This window comes from Chiloscyllium plagiosum, chromosome 23 (genome assembly GCF_004010195.1).
Source record: "Chiloscyllium plagiosum isolate BGI_BamShark_2017 chromosome 23, ASM401019v2, whole genome shotgun sequence".
Classification (NCBI taxonomy): domain Eukaryota; kingdom Metazoa; phylum Chordata; class Chondrichthyes; order Orectolobiformes; family Hemiscylliidae; genus Chiloscyllium; species Chiloscyllium plagiosum.
Genome location: NC_057732.1, coordinates 41,370,026 through 41,388,761, shown reverse-complemented (window position 1 = coordinate 41,388,761; position 18,736 = coordinate 41,370,026). Strand labels below are relative to the sequence as shown.

General features: G+C 39.7%; 1 protein-coding gene across 1 annotated transcript in view; it reads left to right on the top strand.

The window, feature by feature from the left end:
• The window catches only part of exoc4 (exocyst complex component 4), a 571,126-nt gene that overhangs the window by 469,034 nt on the left and 83,356 nt on the right, over positions 1–18,736 (top strand). Inside the window, exon 12 of the mRNA XM_043714034.1 lies at positions 16,736–16,891. Within this exon, the coding sequence (XP_043569969.1) occupies positions 16,736–16,891 (156 nt within the window). The remainder of the gene's footprint in view (positions 1–16,735; positions 16,892–18,736) is intronic.

Here is an 18,736-nt window from a genome sequence, read left to right as displayed (position 1 = left end):
GTCTCATCCATGGGGATAGTCCAAATAGAGGAGGGGTTATATTGGACCATGTATTGGCTAATGAGCCTGCCTAGTTTGACTGACCTCTCAGTGGGAGAACATTTTGGAAACAATGATCACAACTCCTTAAGTTTTATGATAGCTATGAATAAGGATCATCAGGACTTTGGGGGAAATTACTAAATTGGGAGAGGGCAAATTATATCAGTATTAGGCAGGAGCTGAAGAGTGTTAATAGGGCGGAACTGTTATCAGGTAAATTCGTATTTGACATGTGGGAATTGTTTGAAGACCTGTTGATAGTTTAGGACTGGCATTTTCCAGTTAGGTGGAAGGACAACGATGGCAAGGTAAGAGACCCTTGGATAATGAGGGAGGTTGTGAATTTCATCAAAAAGAAAAAAGCATATGTAATGATTAGGAAGCTGAAATTGAAAGGGCCCATGAGGAATATAAATAAAGCAGGAAAGAACTCGAGCAGGGTATCAGGAGAGTAAGTAGGGGCCATAAAAATGACCTTGGCAAGTAGGTTTAAAGAGAATTCCAAGGCATTCTATACATACATTAGAAACAAGAGGATAACTTTGGGAGAAGGAAGGACCACTCCAGGATAAAGGAGGGAACTTGTATTTGGAAGCAGAGGATGTGGGCAAGATCTGAAATGAGTATTTTGCATCGGTATTCACGCAGGAGGATGTGGAGGACAGTGAAATTTGTGTGGAGCAAGGGCATTTTGAGATCAGGAAAGAAGTGATGTTGGGCCTCTGGAAGAGCACTAAGGTGGATAGGTCCCCAGAACCCAACTGTATCTACCTCGTTATTGAGAGAGGCAAGAGAGAGAAGATTGCTGGAGCCTTGACCAAGATCTTTGTATCCTCGTTAGCTGCTGGAGATGTCCCGGAGGCCTGGCGTGTAACTAATGTTGTTCCTCTGTCCGAGAAGGAAAATAGGGATAATCCAGAAAATGATATACCATTCTCACATCGATTGGAGAAAAGCCTTAGGGAGAGGATTTACGCACATTTGGAAAAGCATGAACTAATTGGGGACAGTCAGCATAGCTTTGTGCATGGTAAGTCATGTCTTATGAACTTGACTGAATTTTTCGAAGAGGTAACAAAGGTGATCAATGAAGGTAGAGCAATTGTCTGCATTGATTTTAGTAAAGCTTTCAACAGGATCCCGCATGGTAGGCTTCTTCAGAAGATTAGGGTGGATGGGATCCATGGTGGCTTGCCCATATAAGGTAGAGGGTAGAAGTAGAAGGGTGTTTTTCTGGAGGTTTGTGACTAATGGTGTTCCACAGCGATCCAGACTGGGGCCTCTGCTGTTGGCAATATATATAAATGGCTTGGATGAAAATGGACTTGGGTGGGTTAATAAGTTTGCAGACAATACAAAGATCAGTGGAGTTGTAGATAGTGTAGAAGGTTGTCAAAAGACTAGCAGAACATAGATCAGTTGCAGGTACAGGCAGAGAAATGGCAGATGGAGTTTAATCTAGGTAAGTGTGAGGTGCTTCATTTTGGGAAATCAAATGTTAAGGAAAAGTACTCAGTTAATAGCAGGACCCTGAACTGCACTGATGTACAGAGCGATCTTGGGGTTCAAGTCCATAGTTCCCTTGAAGTGGCCATACAAGTAGATAGGATAGTAAAGAAGGCATTTGGTGTGCTTGCTTTTATTGGCTGGGGAATCTAGTTAAAGAGCCAGGATGTCACGTTGCAGCTTTATAAGAATTTGGTTCGGCCACACTGAGAGTATTGCATTCAATTCCGGTCACCACATTACAGGAAGGATGTGGAAGCTTCACTGAGGGTGCAGAAGAGGTTTTCCAGGATGCTGCATGAATTAGAAGGTTTGAGCTATAAGGAGAGGCTAGAAAAATTTGGTTGTCTTCTCTGGAGAGGTGGAGGCTGAGGAGAAACTTGATAGAAATCTACAAAGTTATGGGATGCTTAGATCGGGCTGACAGTCAAAAATCTTTTTCCCAGAGCTGAAATGTCTAAAACTAGAAGGCATGCATTTAAGGTGAGAGGGGGAAAGTTCAAAGGAGATATGAGGGGCAAGTATTTTTCATAGTGGTAGGAGTCTGGAACATCCTGCCAGGTGTGGTGGTGGAGGCAGATACAATTTAAGGGACTTTTAGATAAGTGCTTCAATATGCAAGGAATTTAGTGATATGGACCAAGGGCAGGCAGAAAAGATTAGTTCGGTTTGGTGTCATGTTCGGCACAGCATTGTGGACAGCAGGTCCCATTCCTGTACTGTTCTGTTTCCTGTTGAAATTTCATAGGTTTCTGTGAGATGCCCCTCATTTGTCAAAACTTCAATAAACATAGCCCTAACCAATTCAGTGTCTCATCATTGGCCAGTCCTGCCATCCCAGGAATTAGTCTGGTAAACATTTGTTACACTCCCTCAGCCAAAACATTGAGGTTCTCCTCATCTGAGAAACAATCAATAATCAAAGTAGCAATTCTAGCAAGACATACCTGCTTCTCTTCTCAAATCCTTCTGCTGTGGATGCCAACATACATTTGTCTTCTGTACCACTGCTGCATGCTTAGTTTCAGCAACTAGTGTACAAGGGCAGCCAGGTCTCATTGCACCTCCCTTTTCCCAATTGAAAGGCATTACTTAAAATTAATAAGAGACCGCATTTTTCTTTTTCGAGCTGGGGACAGGGAACTGTATGCGTGTGTGAGAGTATCAGATGTAGATTTTTTTCAAAAACTACTGACACCTATAATTTTTTAAAACTGCCTGGAATTGCTTAGTCCTGAAGATGGTGGATTATATCAGAGCTGGCTGATTGCAATCTGGTATGAAGACCAGTTCCCCTCAAGCACACAGTAACTTGTCACTGCTGCTAACAGTTCAGACAATGTGCCAAATGGAGCAAGAAAACACATTAAGATTTTAAAAAGTGTAAACGGCTTCAAGGCACTCAAAACAGTGAACATGTTAAACAGAATAAATGAAATAAGAATTGGAAAAAGGCTAACATTCCCAATCTCCTATCACCTCGAAAATGTTTTGAAGGGGAATAATTTGGAAATCTGAGCTGAAATAATACCATGAAATGCATCTTTTAACAGTTGCAATAGACATTGCTAGACAATCTCTGCTATTTTAAAATGATTATTTTAAGCAAGAACCAAAATCAGAAATTTCTGGAAAAACTCAGCAAGTTTGGCAGCATTTATGGAGAGAAAGCAGTTAACATTTCGGGTCCAATGATCTTTCTTCGTATCTTAAGCAAGAATCCGGTTTGTATTTTGTCAAAAGTCTCAAGGACATCTCAATGTTCAGACTCTTTTTGACTCCATATTCTTATTTATTGGGAACTGACATGCCAAAATCAACATTACACTAATGAAAAATACTTTCCAAAATATTGATAAATGCATTTGTCAACGTGAACCAGCACACCTGGATGACAAATGAGGTATCACAATTATCTTTATTGCTTGCGTGGGAGAACGAAAACATTGGTGAGGATAACCATCTGTGACGGTTGTTCAGGCTTTCCTGCTGCAACTACATGTGTATATACTTCAGGATGAGGTATAACCAGGCGTGGCTACAACGTTCCAAATGGCAATAAGCAGCTTATTGTCTACATTCACATGTAATTCATGCTAATCTGTTCAGAACTCCAAAGCTTTATCTTTGCTTTCCTTTTCTCTAATAGAATTGTTCTTTTGTGGGGTCCTCTGCATAGGTCAAAATATTTTTTCTTTGAGGGCTCTTTGTGAGACTTTTTCATTTTCCAGAGCTATATTGTTATTTTCACTAAATTTGTTGTTGAGATAATGCAGTCGCATTGTAACAATAACTAATGCAGTTGAATTTTTGGGTAACTCCTTAAAAAGGTAAGATAGCACAAACACCATAGATTGATCATAAAGTAATTTAATTATTACATTTTATAACTTGGAATATGTAAATAAAATGTCAATTTATGATAAGTAAATGTCACATTCTCTCTTTACAAATTGGATCATACAAAGTGATCAGTCCCTTTTCTCCAATCTGTATGATGACCGCACCATGTTCCAGGACAGTTGGTTGATCTTTTGTAGAAATATCACCAATATTCAGAAGCTCCTTTAGTTTGGATCAGCACTTTTTTTTTGAACAATTGAATCCAAGTATGTTTTTGAGGGTTCTTTGAATAAGTTCCCTTGATGGTTCATTAATGAATGCCTTTGAGGCATTTGGTAAGCTTTTCATTTGAGTCCCTGTATTGTACCATCAATAGCATTATCCAGTGCTGTGAAACCATCATTTTGAACGAATTTGAATTCTTCTTCGCCTAAGTTAAATATAGAGTTCAATATTTAAAACTCAATTGATGGCTTGGCCCCTTATAACAACTGTCAAAGGCATGTCCAAGGTGTTTGCGATTTAAAAAAAATCTTTACAGGTCCTTTTATCAAGAGCAACATATCTCCCAATTTTAATCAGCCCCTCTTCTCCTATTTGGTTGATGCTGAGGCCCTGTTACCCATACAACATGAGCTACACACTAACTGTTTTAAAATCAAAAATGTAACAATATATCTTGATGGCACACCAGGCATTTCAATATGACTGACAGTGCAAATTAATTATATGATCTCCAAGGTATGATAAAGAATGGTGCTATAGAATTGTAGAATCCCTACAGCTCGAAAAGAGGCCATTTGGCCCATCCAGTCTGTACCTACTCTCTGACCCAGACCCACTCTATCCCTGTAACCCCGCATTTAGCATGATTAACCCACATAACCTGCACATCCCTCTTATTTACTATGGCCAATCTACCTAATCTGCACACCTTTGGACTATGGGAGGAAACCAGAGCAGACAGGGGAGAATGTGCAAACTCCATGCATACAGTCACCCAAGGCTGGAATTGAACCTGTGTCCCTGACTTTGAGGCAGCAATGCGAACGACTAAGCCATTGTGTGACCCTATAAATTAGGATTTTGACAGCAGATGCAGATTACACTACATATGAGTAACAACTTCTATTTCCTATGAACACGTTTGGGCTCTCATTTGGGCTTTCAACCCCATTGCTAACAATGAGGCCCTGCTGCCATCTAACTTACACCCCAATCAGTTCCCTGCCTGTCTGATACTGGGTCCAGCTTCAAAGGGTATTCACAACTTGGCTATCAGAATAGCCAAATCTCCTGGTGGATCCAAACTGGCTAAGTAACTCCTGAAGCTCATCCAGTCACAGGCTTTTTTTCTTTCCAAGTGCTTTTCTTTCAAATTCTTGAGAAATATGAGTGGGAGAGAGGAAATCCCTGATTGGATGAGTTAGAACAGCCTGCATGGGAGAGACAGAAACTCTCTTTGGAGGAGCAGCACCTCAGAGATTCTGGCATTGGTTGCCCCATGAGAGACTTTTTAGAGACAACGAGGGTTTCGGGAGAATTCAGCAACACTCCTTATTGTTTGAATACTTCTTCATTGTTATTTAATCTTTGGGCCGACACAAACAGTATAGTTGTTGTTACTGTTTACTTTCCTTTGTCAGTTTCTCTCACGTTTTCTCTTCTGGTCTTCTGTCATGATTTCCATCTTTCCTTTTCTTGTTTTGTGTATTCTTTTGTTTTCTCATCCCTCCACCTCCACATCCCTACAAGCTATGTAAACACTCCATTATAGTATTTTTCTTATTGTGGACTAAAATAGGAAAGGCATTGTTTTCACACTGAGGGCTGTTGAATGATTTATTGAACTTTTCAAAACAAGTTACTTATTGTGAGTTGTGTTTACACTTTTGCTTTGCAAGCAATGGAGGGGGAGAGATAAGATACCATGCTACCAGGATATGTTTGCAGAGTAGAATTTGTACAGCAACAGATTACTGATTGGTATGTGTAGTTGGTACCGGCTGCAGATGCCAGAAGTTATCAATCTGAATGAGAACTCCCTGATTGGCTCCTGAGCAGGTGAAAAGCTTGGCTCTTGACTGCAGTGGGAGAGGAGTCTCTGGACTACTGAGAAAGCAAGTTCTGTGGCTCCATCTCTCTGCAGTAAAACTAAATGAAGGTGAAGAAAGCCAGTTATTTCCTCCGACCAGATGTTGTAACAGGTAACCGATTAGTGAACCAATCACCCAATGCTCCTGGAAAGAAGTGTAAGAAATTGGAGGAAGAGATTGAAGAACAAATGATCTTAGGAAACAAAAGAAATATCTCATTTGTCCTATGCTCTGGTGCTATTGAACTGTGTATCCCCAGTTTTTTTTCTATCCTCCACCCTTAACTCCAGTGTTTTTTTTTAGATTTGCCTGTGCCTGTCTGTTTGTGTGTGTAGGAGTCAAAAGGGCGAGAACTTACTTATTTCTAATCAATATTTTCTAATAAATTCTTGTTCCTTACAGGAACCTGATCAGTGTTTTCTTATTCCATTAGACTAGTGTTATGAAGTTGAAAGCGTGTACTATACCTTTGAGTAAGTGAATGCTGTTTTGCACTGAAAGCTTACAAGAGCAGTCTCATTGAACTGGAAAGTTGAAATTATGTAACATTAGGCTGCGAAATAGAGACCTGAATTTTGGTTGCTGTTTTGATGACAATTCAAATTTACCCAATCAGTTTAAATTATGCCCGAGGATGCTAAAACCCAATCGAGTTTGAAGTTATTGTTTTGCCAACATTAAACCAATGAGACAGTCTGATGTAGGGGATATAAAAAAAAAGGCAGGCATTTTGAAAACCAGACACCAACTGCCATGAGCGAGATACCCAAGACATTGAAGCACTCTGAATCAAAGATACCTTTTCATATGAAACATCATCTCAGTTAAAAGAAAGAAGGCAACCCAGGGAGACCTTCAGCCAGAAGAAGTCAGACACCAAGACGACAGCCCCTGTATGATTTTGAAATTAAGTTGATGTAATTTTAATATGTGTTTTATTGGAACAGGATATTGTTATAGAGTTGGAGGCAGGGAATAGCAGTTAAGAGAAAGGGGGGCTTAGAGTTGTGAATAATTGTTGTTTAATGTTCACTTTTAGAGTTAAAGAATAAATTGATATTATTTTCTTTAAATAGTAGAACTTGGGAGTTCTCTGTCACTCATATTTTAACAGATTACAGTGCAAGGTGAGCTTTTATTGTGTGTTTGGTTTAATTAGCAGAAGGGTTCATCGCCGTGTTGTAACAGTTTGGGGGCTTGGGTCTGAGATTTGAACAGATTTGAGGGTACAAAAGATCCCAGCAGATTTAAACTCTTGCCGATTAATGTCCTTGATCTTCAACTAAAACCCTAGGTGAGACCAGTTGTTTAATTTCGGTTACTTGTGGTTGGTTAAATTAAAAGTGAGAGAAATGGCTCTTAACATTGCTAAAGAGGTTCTGGGGTTTGAAGATACTTCCCAAATTTGCGAAGAAAGTTTAAAAAGATAGAGGAAGGACATACTTTTAGAATTAGCAAATAGATTAGAATTGCATTTAACCAGGGACAAAAGGAAACCTGAAATTGTAATGGAGTTGGTCAAGCACTTCGATAGATTAGAGAAACAGACAAGTGCAGTAGAGTTAGAGAAACTTAAATTGCAATGGAGGCAAATGGAGTTAGAAGATAAAGAAAAGGAAAGAAAGAGCCCTGTTAGAGGAAAAAGGGAGAGAAGATTCTTAGCTGAGCAAAGAGAGAGAAAGAGTCAGAAAAAAAGAGAAAGGGAGAGAGAATTTCAACTTCAGAGTTTGCCAATTAGGAAAGTCAAGTTAACAGGATGGAGATGAAGAGAGAAGGTAGTGATGTATACAAATATGTCAAAATATTGCCACATTTTGATGAGAAGCCTTCTTTATTTCATTTGAGAATTTGGCTAGGCAGATGGAGTGGTCAGAGAACTTGTGGGTAATGCGAGTTCAGACTAGGCTGTAAGGCAGAGTTAGTGAGGTATTTGCAGAGCTGACAGATGAAGGGTCAAGAGATTATGCAGATGTTAAACAGGCGACTTTGAGTGTTTATGAATTGATACCAGAAGCAAATAGACAGCGGTTCAGAAACATAAAGAAGGAACCAGGTCAGACTTACGTTGAGTTCAAAAGAATTAAACATAGTAATTTTGATAGATGGGTGTGGGCCTTAAAGATAGATAAAACCTATGAGGCTCGAAGAGAGACTATTCTGCTGGAGGAGTTTAAAAACTCACTTCCCTAGGCAGGGGCTGGGTATGGAGTTAGTGATCTCTATGAAGAATTTGCATTTGTGGGTAAAGTTTACTCAGGAAGAACAGGGGGAGAAGGGAAAGAAGTTATAACTTTATAACTTTGAGAGATTCGGGATATAATCAGACTCTAATAGTAAAAATGAATGTTTTTACACTGATCTGTTACCAGAGAGAGTGGTAATTTGTGGAATAGATGGATAGAAATTTAGCGTTCCCCTGTATAAGATCAGGTTGGAGTGCCAACTCGAGACTGGGGAAGTAACAGTGGGAGTGATTGACAGTGTCATTCCCAGGAATACTGTCTGTTTTTGGGAACAATTTAGCAGTGTTCAAGGGGGGAGTGACACCCCTTGTGGAGAAGCCAAAGGAAGACCAGGGCACTGAGGTGTTTAAAAAAAAAAAATACCCTGGAATTTTTCCAGATTATGTCGTAACAAGATCCCACTATCATAAGTCAGAGCAAGAAGCAAAAAATAAAGAGAAAGACGAAGGAGTTGAGTTCACTTAGTGGATACTGTGTTTGATGTAATGGTGCATGAAAAACCTGAACAGGCAGAGGGCCAGGAAGTTGTGTTTAGTCCTGAAAGGCTAATGGACTTACAACAGAAAGATGAGAGATAAATATATATATTGATGCATACTCGGAAATGGAATCCCAATGTATTTCTGAGGTTTATTACTTTAAAGGTAGAATTCTGAGGTGAAAATGGAGACAATGGCAAGTTAGTGCAGAGGAGAAATGGGCGAAATGTATGCTACCAGATTGTGTTGCCAGTAGCATACAGACAAGAATTGTTACGGGTAGTATATGAATTACCAGTTGGAAGTCACCTAGGTATGAGGAAGACTCAGGCTAATGTATAAAAGCTCTTCCATTGGCCTGGACTGCACAAGGATGTGGTTAAATTTTGCCTTACTTCTCAAACGTGCCAACTGATAGGTAAGCCACAAGCAGCAATAAAACCAGCACCTTTGTTGCCAATGCCTGCATTCAAAGAACCTTTCACATGGGTTATGTTTGATAGTGTGGGTCCCCTCCCAAATACGAAAAGTGGGAACCAGTACAGAGGATCCTCAATTATCCTAATGAGATGGGCGGGCACTATTTCATCCTGACAATTGATTATTCGGATAATCGATTTTAGCTTGAACGGGGAAGCCATACTGATCTAATGCTGTGCTCGACCAGAGAATTTGTTCAAATGTATAACTTTAATGAGTCTGCCATTTAAGCAAACTAATCTTAGCAGTCGGCAAATTACAGGTTAAAATGAGAAGAACTAAACCCTTACTGTGAAACCCCAGCATTAAACAAGGTCCCAAACAACTTCTACGATCACAAGACCATTTACACTATCACTTTCCAGGAGCTCAATCTCGCGATAGAAAGACCGAAGCCCCGCCTCGCGGATGCGTTTACGTTCTCGGCCATTTTTTTTAAATGAACAGCCCGCTAAAATGCTGGGAATACTGTAAAACACTTACTTTTGCAAAGGGCTGCATACCAATCCTTACCTAAAAAAATATCCACTTACCTCTTTGATGGATCATTTTTGTGGGACTTTGAAATCATCTTCGGATAATCCGATATTTGGATAATCGAAGTTCCTCTGTACTTGCTAACCATAATGGATGTGTATACCAGATTTCCGGAGGCAATCCCATTACGAGTGTTAAGGTAAAAAGGGTGATGGAGAAGTTAGTAGCTTTTTTCAAGTGGTATGCGTTACCCAGAGAGATTCAGTCAGACCAAGGATCTTATTTTACTGCTAGGCTGTTTAGGGAAGTCATGGATGGCTTAGACATGAAGCAAGTTAAATCAAGTATATACCATCCTGATTCTTAGGGAGCTTTGGTAAAGTGGCATCAGACCCTGAAGACCATGTTAAGAGCATACTGTCAGGATTACCTGAATGATTGCGACAAAAGCATCCCATTCGTATTGTTTGCCATTGGCGATGCCCCAAAAAAATCTACTCCGTTTACTCCCTTTGAGTTAATATTTGGACATGAAGTGAGAGGGCTTTTGAAATTAATTAAAGAAAAATTGACAGGACAAAAGTCAGAGATCTCATACTTGGACGTATCTGAGGTGAGGGAGAGATTAAATTGGGTAGGTGAGTTAGCTAAAAATCACCTCAAATGGGCACAGAATAGATTGAAGCAAGTGGCAGATAAAAACTCAAATTCAGACGTTTCCCGTGGAGATGATGTATTAGTATTGTTACCAGTGGTAGGAGATCCCTTCAAAACCAAGTTTAGTGGTCCCTATCAAATTGAGAAAAAGTTAAGGTTAGATTAGATTCCCTACAGTGTGGAAACAGGCCCTTTGGCCCAACTAGTCCACACCGACCCTCCAAAGAGTAACCTACACAGATCCATTTCCCTCTGACTAATGCACTATGAACAATTTAGCATGGCCAATTCACCTGTCCTACACATCTTTGGACAGTGGGAGGAAACCGGTGTACCTGGAGGAAACCCACACAGACACTGGGAGAATGTGCAAACTCCAACCGACAGTCGCCCGAGGCTGGAATCTAACCTGGGACCCTGGTGCTGTGAGGCAGCAGTGCTAACCACTGAGCCACAGTGCCGTCAGGTAAACCAACTGGTAAAGATGCCAGATAGAAAAAAAACTCTATTGGGTATGTCATGTGAATATGTTGAAACCTTACTATAATAGACAGACAACTGAAGAAACAGGTGTTAGTTACTGCCCTACAGAGTGAGGAATCACATCCAGATGTCGTGGAGTTTGATGACCCTCAACATATGTTAAATAATGAGGAAATCCTTGAGGAGTGAGATAGGTTAGTGAACTATTGTTTCAGGAGCAAAGAACCTAGTTGAAAGGTTTGTTGCAGCAGTATGAGGACATGTGCAGGAATAAGATGGGAGGACGAATACTACTGTGCCTGAGGTGGAAGTGGGGAATGCTGTTCTGATAAAACAACACACCTGCAGACATAACCCTTTCAAAGCCACACAGGTCCAGAAGGAAGTTGAAGCGATGCTCAGTGAAGATATCATCAACTGTAGAAAAGCACAGCCCATCAGGCAGCATATGAGGAGCAGGAGAATCAAGACTTCAAGCATAAGCTCTTCATCAGGAATGATTTTGTGTGAACTATCAGAATGTCAATGCTGTAACAAAATCTGATTCATACCCAATACCAAGATTGGAGGACTGTACAGAGAAAGTTGGACAAGCCAGTTACATCGCAAAGGTGGACTAGCTGTGTGGTTATTGGCAGATAGCTTTTATCAGAGAAAGTGAAAGAAGTTTCTGCATTAATAACCCCAAATGGGCTATATCAATTCTAAGTGATGTTGTTTGGAATGAAGAACGCATCAGCCTCATTCCAAAAACTCATAAACAGAGTTGCGGCTGGGTAACAACCTATGCAGTTTATCTGGATGATGTAGTGATCTTTAGTGAGTCATGGAAAGATCACATGGTACAATGGCAGAGCTCTTCGAACAATTACGAGAAGCAAAACCGGTAATAAACTTAAAGAAAACTGAATTTGCAAAGGCAGAGGTGGTGTTCTTGGGACATAACATCGGTCATGGAAGGTTGACCCTAAGGAACGCAAAGATGGAGGCTATTGAGGAATTTCCATGAACTTCCTTAAAGAAAGAGGTGTTTCGATTTTTGGGACTAAGCGGATTCTACCAGAAGTTTATTCCAAACTTCAGCAGCATGGTGCCAACGTTAATAGATTTACTAAAGCAGAACACACAATTTTGGTGGACAGAACAATGCCAGGAGGCATTTGAGAATTTAAAAGCAGTATTAACCACCGCATTGGTTTTAGCTACACAAAATTTTTTGAAACCCTTCAAAGATGCAATCGATGCTAGCGATATAGGAGTTGGAGCTGTACTGCTACAGGAAGATGAGGATGGATTTGAACGGCCAATTGACTACTTTTCAAAAGAAACTCAACACCTACCAGAGAAACTTCTCTACCATCAAAAAAGAATTACTGAGTTTGGAACTGGCCTTACAGCATTTTAATATTTGTGATGAACTATGTGCTGGAGACAGTTGTGTACATGGACCATAATCCTCTTTCATTCTTGGAACGATTTAAAGACAGAAGTATGATACTATTTTATTGAAGTCTCATGTTACAGACTTTTAATTTGCAAATTGTACATGTTGCGGGTCGTAAAAATGTGACAGCAGATATATTATTGCAGATTTAACGGAAAGAGTATAGATAAGATTGGACATATTCCATATGTATGTATGTGGAGATGTGCAGAAATTAATATGAACTTAGATTAATGACCTATGTATTTCATTAGAATGGGATTAAGAATTAGAAAAAAAAGGTTCATTTTTTTTTAAGGGAGGAGGTGTTATGAAGTTGAAAGCGTGTACTGTACCTTTCAGAGACCGAACGCTTTTGGCCCTGAGAGCTTACAACAGCAGTCTCTGTGTGTGCTGGAAAATTGAAAATATGTAATATTTGGCTGTTGAATAGATACCTGAGTTGGTTGCTGTTTTGACAATAATTCAAATTTAACCAGTCAGTTTAAATTATGTCCGAGGATACTAAAACCATGAATTTATTGTTTTGCCAACATTGAACCGATGAGACGATCCAATTTTGGGGATATAAAAAAGGCAGGCATTTTGAAAATCAGACAGCGCAACTGCCATTGAGAGAGAGAGACCCAAGACATTGAAACACTCTCTGTTAAAGGTACTTTTTCATATGAAACATCTTCACAGTAAAAAGAAAGAAGACAACCCAGGGAGATCTACAGCCAGAAAAAGAAAGACACCAAAGACGAAAACTGCTATATGGTTTTGAAATTAAGTTGATGTAATTTTAATAAGTGTTTCATGAGAACAGTATATTGTTATAGAATTGGAGGCAGGTAATAAGCAGTTAAGAGAAAGGGAGACTTAGAATTGTGAATAATTGCTGAAAATGTGTTGCTGGAAAAGCGCAGCAGGTCAGGCAGCATCCAGGGAACAGGAGAATCGACGTTTCGGGCATAAGCCCTTCTTCAGGATTGTGAATTGTGAATAATTGTTGTTTAATGTTCACTTTTAAAGTAGAAACTGATATTATTTTCTTTAAATAGTGGAGTTTGGAAGTTCTCTGTCACTCATATTTTAACAGATTACAAGGCGAGGTGAGCTTTTCTGGATGTTTGGTTTAATTTACGGAAGGATTCACTTCCATGATGTAACACAAGTTATTTGGGGACTTTGCATACTTTGATTAAATTGTTAACTTTTGTTGTGGCACCAAGAGTCATGGAGCTTTGATATTCAGCGCACTTTCCCAATTGGCTGCCACAACTATCTGCATTGCTCTAATTCTGGCCTCTTGACCATCTCTGATTTTAATTGGCCCACCGCTGCTGGCTGTGCGAACAGTTGCCTAAATTCTAAGCTTGGGCATATCCTTTTTACATTGCTTTACTTCTCCACTTGGCTTTTCATCTTGAAGACATTCTGTAAAGCCATCTTTGACCAAACCTTTGGTCATTCGACATGATATTTCGATCTGTGATGGGCTGTTATGATTTGTTTTATGTTCTCTTTTAAGCTTCTTTGAATGTTCTATTGAGACCATAAGACATAGGAGTGGAAGTAAGGCCATTCGGCCCATTGAGTCCACTCCACCGTTTAATCATGACTGAAGGGCATTTCAACTCCATTTACCCGCACTCTCCCCGATGCCCTTAAATTCTTGATCTCACAAGGAATTATCAATCTTTGCCTTGAAGACATGCAATGTCCTGGTCTCCACTGCGCTCCATGGCAATGAATTCCACAGGCCCACCACTCTCTGGCTGAAGAAATGTTCCTCATTTTATTCTAAATTGTCCCCCTCTCATTATAAGGCTGTGCCCATGGGTCCTTGTCTCCCTGTCTAATGGAAGCAACTTCCCATCAAAGGTGCTTTGTAAATTTGAGGTATTATTGTATTTTTGTCTCATCTGTCTATTTTCTTCTTTTTCTGAGTGGAAATCATGATTGATCCTTTTGGACAGGAATAGATGTGTCACAGTGCGAAAAGCAGTGAATCCTGATGATGGTTGGGTGGAGAAAGCTTCTGCCGAGTGATATTGGTTGTTGGGTTGCAGGGTGGGGAAAGGACAAGTGCAGTCCATGAGCTCATTCACCACGCATAGTCCCAGCTGGTGAGCTCCCACAAGGTGAGCTGTTGATAAGAAGTGGTTGGGGAAAAGGGAAAATACAAGAGATCAGGTTGGGAGATCAGAGGATGGGTGCTGGGTATCAAGTTATGGGAGAGAAAAAGTAACACAAAGTGTGGACATACTGCATGAAGGCAAAGATGTAAGCTAGTTTTGATTGATAGTATGGGAAAGCATGAGCCTTAGGGCAAACATAGATGGAATGAATGAGAGTTTGGGAACAGCTACTCTGTTCAAGAGAGAATGCTATTATGTAAAGGCCCTGTTCTCAGGCAACAAGTGTGCCAATGTCCAAGGCAAGTCTTTGAGAAATAATTACTTGCTGCTAATAAAACTGTAGCTGGTAAACTGCATGGGGATTGGTGCAGGCTAAAGTTGAAGCTGGTACTGTTGCTTGGGAGGCCTTAAAATGAATATTGAAAAGTGACAATAGCGTCTGGTGACAAGGCAACACAAGTGACCCAGGCCCATAACAAAGACAGAAATGAATACACCAAAAGATTTGAAGATTAACCAAAAGAGAAGAGAGATTTTGGGAGATATAGGCCAAGTGAAGCAAGACACCAAATTTGAATACTTCACAATGAGGGGTGTAACAGTGAGCCAGAGGCTGGCATGTGGACAATCTTTTAAAAAAGAAATTGTGGTCCTTTTTAGCTATTTAGAAATAGTGAACATGAGGGACCAAGTTAGAGGGAGGTAAATCGCTCCCACCTAGTGTGTGGAGGCCTGCATTTAATACATACAGACTTAATTTCATATATAGAGTAAAAGATTTTTAAGTCAAGGTCATTGTATTGCAGTAAAAAGAGAGAATGGAGTCAGAAATGCAGCTTCAGAAGAGGAATGATAGTATTTCACAGTAGCCTTACTCATTATTTTGAGCACTTATAGTTTTCTCCTAACTCTACTAATCATCCTGGATCTGAAGCACCCTTGAAATGCTCATTTCTGTTCATTTCTATCAAATAGTGCCCCATTTCCCAATAGAAGGAAAGGATCTAACACCTTCATCAGGTATCATGATAGTTATTTAGTCATTTATAACTTGAAAGTTGCTGAAAAAGGCATGCTTGGTTGAAGCTTTTCTTACGCTTATCAGGGCATACAGAAGGATACTATTATAAAGGGGATTATGTACTGTATAGGAAGAGACTGGCTGGCAAGTATACTCTTGTTTGACATTGCCATGAAAACTGTACCATTTGCTGAATAATTCTAAGTCTGTTAAGAATTATACAGACTACCAATTTAAGATTGTCAGTTCTGCAAACATTGCACCCATTTCAACTTGACAGAACAGGTGACAGCTATCCTCTAGTTCATTCCTCAGGCAATGCCTTGATCAATCACTATAAAACTACCTGGTTTAAATTTAAGCAACACTTAATATTTAACTGTCAACCATCACCTAAATGGTATATTTTCCATGACAATGCCTCTACCAATCAGGGTCCATTGTTGGTCTTTGCATTGGTATCTCTTGCAGTTGTCCTGATCAGCGTAAGCTGAAGAGCTTTGGCAAACTGCCTTTTATCATAAATACCACAAAATACTTTTAAAACATGTTATTTTTGAGGTACATCTGCTGTTATAGAGTTTGTTGGTACTTGTTCAGTCCCGCAAGTAGTGAATGCAGTGTATGCTCTGTTAACATAGTTTGCAAGAAGGAACTTTAAGCTTATGCAGAATGCTTACATTACATTACATTACAAACTTGCAAACTATGTTCAGTCCCGCAAGTAGCGAATGCAGTGTATGCTCTGCTAACATAGTTTGCAAGAAAGGAACTTTAAGCTTATGCAGAATGCTGACTTCCCTTCAAATATTCCATGTAATATTTTCCTTTCAACTGAGCAATCAAACAGAATTTTGGTTTAATATTTTATTTGAAAGGCTGTCTGACTTACGGCTCTACTTTTAATATCTGTTTCTTTAATACATTTACAAGCATTTTATTTTTAAAAGAAGTGTGATTTGCTAATTCATCTTTAACCTTAACTTCGTTTTTGTATTTTGTATAATATGTTTATCCTTGGGGAAACTATCCAGATTGAAAGAGAATCCTGCTTCAGTCAATAAAAATAACATGCGGTTTTACATTCAAAACAACTTGAAGTCTTTGACTTTGGAAGTCTCTTCCTAAAAGGTGATGAGAGCAGAGTCTTTGAAGAGGGTAGACATTCTTGTTAACTTTTCAGCCCTTGCTTATCAGGGGTGAGCAAGAATATAGATTTGAGGTTATCAATATGATCACCCTTAATCTTATTGAATGGCCTGCTCCTGCTTTTTGTTCAAATACTTGAAGCATGCTGGAAACAATTGGTCTACATTTAATTCAATTTCTCTTCCAATGCAGGAGCATAGTTCAGTCAGAAGAGAAGCTCATCATAAGTGCATCATGGGCCAAGGACGAGGACATAAGTCGACTGTTGACCTCCCTCCCAAACTGGACGAACATGGCTCAGCCCAAACAAATGCGACCGAAACGGGAAGATGAGGAGGACTTCACAAGGTATGTGTGAAGTTTATCATTGAATCCTAGGTTACGATACCCTCCTTTTACCTATCTTGAACCAAGGACCCTAAATTATTTTCAAACACAATTACGTTGATGTTTAAAGATGTCAGAGAAGGATTTTACATCATCTTGGAAACATGCAAATGTCAAGTTAACAAAAGATAAATTATATTTTGAAACAAACATTGCAATTGTCTAAAAGTGCATCCTTGGTGAAAACTGCAGTCGGAATTAAATTCTCAACTGGCAGCTTCGAGGTATACAAATTCCAGCCATTCAAGGTGTGTAATCACAAATGCTTGAGACAAAGGTTTCTTGAAACAGCCTAGCTTTCTTACACAGTTTATAGGTTAAAAAAAAGCAGGAGAATCGAATTAGGCAAAGGCTTACTAAAATGGTGAGGTCGTTGGAATGCCTGTATTTTCACATTGAGGACAGTTGTGTGAAATAAGCTATGGCAGTCATATGTATAAATAAATAGAGCAAGAAATGAGTATGAAAATGCCATTCTGCCCTTCAAGCCTAGGTCTACATTCCCCCATAAGAGAAAAACATAAATATAAAGGAGTAGGACAATTTGGCCGTTTGAGCTTGCTCTGCAACGCAGTATGATCAAGGCTGATTATCCAACTCAGTACCGTGTTTCTGTTTTCTCTCCATATCCTGTGATCCCTTCGGCCCTAGGAACTGCATCTAACTACTGGAAAACATACAATGTTTTAGTCTCAACCATTTTCTGTGGCAGCAAATTCCATAGGCTCGCCATTCTCTGAGTGAAGAAATTTCTCCTTCTCTCAGTCTTAAAAGGCCTACCCAAGACCTTTGGACATGACCCATGGTTCTAGACTCACTGCTCACTCTTCATTCATTTACCATGAAAACGTTCTCTCAGAATCCTTCATGTTTCGTTAAGATCATCATTCATTCTTCTAAAGTTCAATGTGTACGTGCCTAACTTGTGCAACCTTCTTTAACCAGTCAGTCTTTCATCCCAGGAATCAAGCTGGTGAGTCTAAAGAAAATCTCACCTTAAGCAAGGAGATTATATGCAGTAATCTTGGTGCTCTGTACAGTTATAGCAAGACAAGTAAATTGGGGAATTTTATGTACTCTTTAAACATTTTGTTCCAAGTTTAAGATAAAGATTAAAACCGAAAACATTCCTCCTGTTCTCACCCCCTCGATCTCCACACCCCATCCATGTCAACATATGTTTGTTCTCTCTCCCATGAACCCCTTATGTTGTTGCATTTCCCTCACCTTCTCCTTAGCATGTTGCTATTTTCTACATATCCATCCATCCATCCACCTTCCACGGCATTCATGTTCCATACCTTTCTTCCACCCCACCTCATCAACCCTATATAGTCCCTACACCAACACAATGCAGACTTGTAGAACCCACCAACTAGGCTATGCCCTGTCCTCACTATGCCAACCCACATTATTATCCAACATGAATCATTAATCGTAGAAATTAAAACTACAGTTCATTAAGGATGTCACAGATGAACATGCACTTTCTCATTGCAACAAGACAAACAGCCAGTACATTTAAATTGCTTTAATTAATCCCTCATAGAAGCAAACATTTCACTTAAGTGCTCAATGGCTTAAATCAATTGACATCTCAATCCCATGTTAACAAACTTTTCTGTTCAACAAGCAGATTGGATTCCATATTCTGGATCAGTGGTGCTGGAAGAGCACAGCAATTCAGGCAGCATCCGAGGACAGGCAAAATCGACGTTTCGGGCAAAAGCCCTTCATCAGGAATAAAGGCAGAGAGCCTGAAGCGTGGAGAGATAAGCTAGAGGAGGGGGGGGGTGGGGAGAGAGT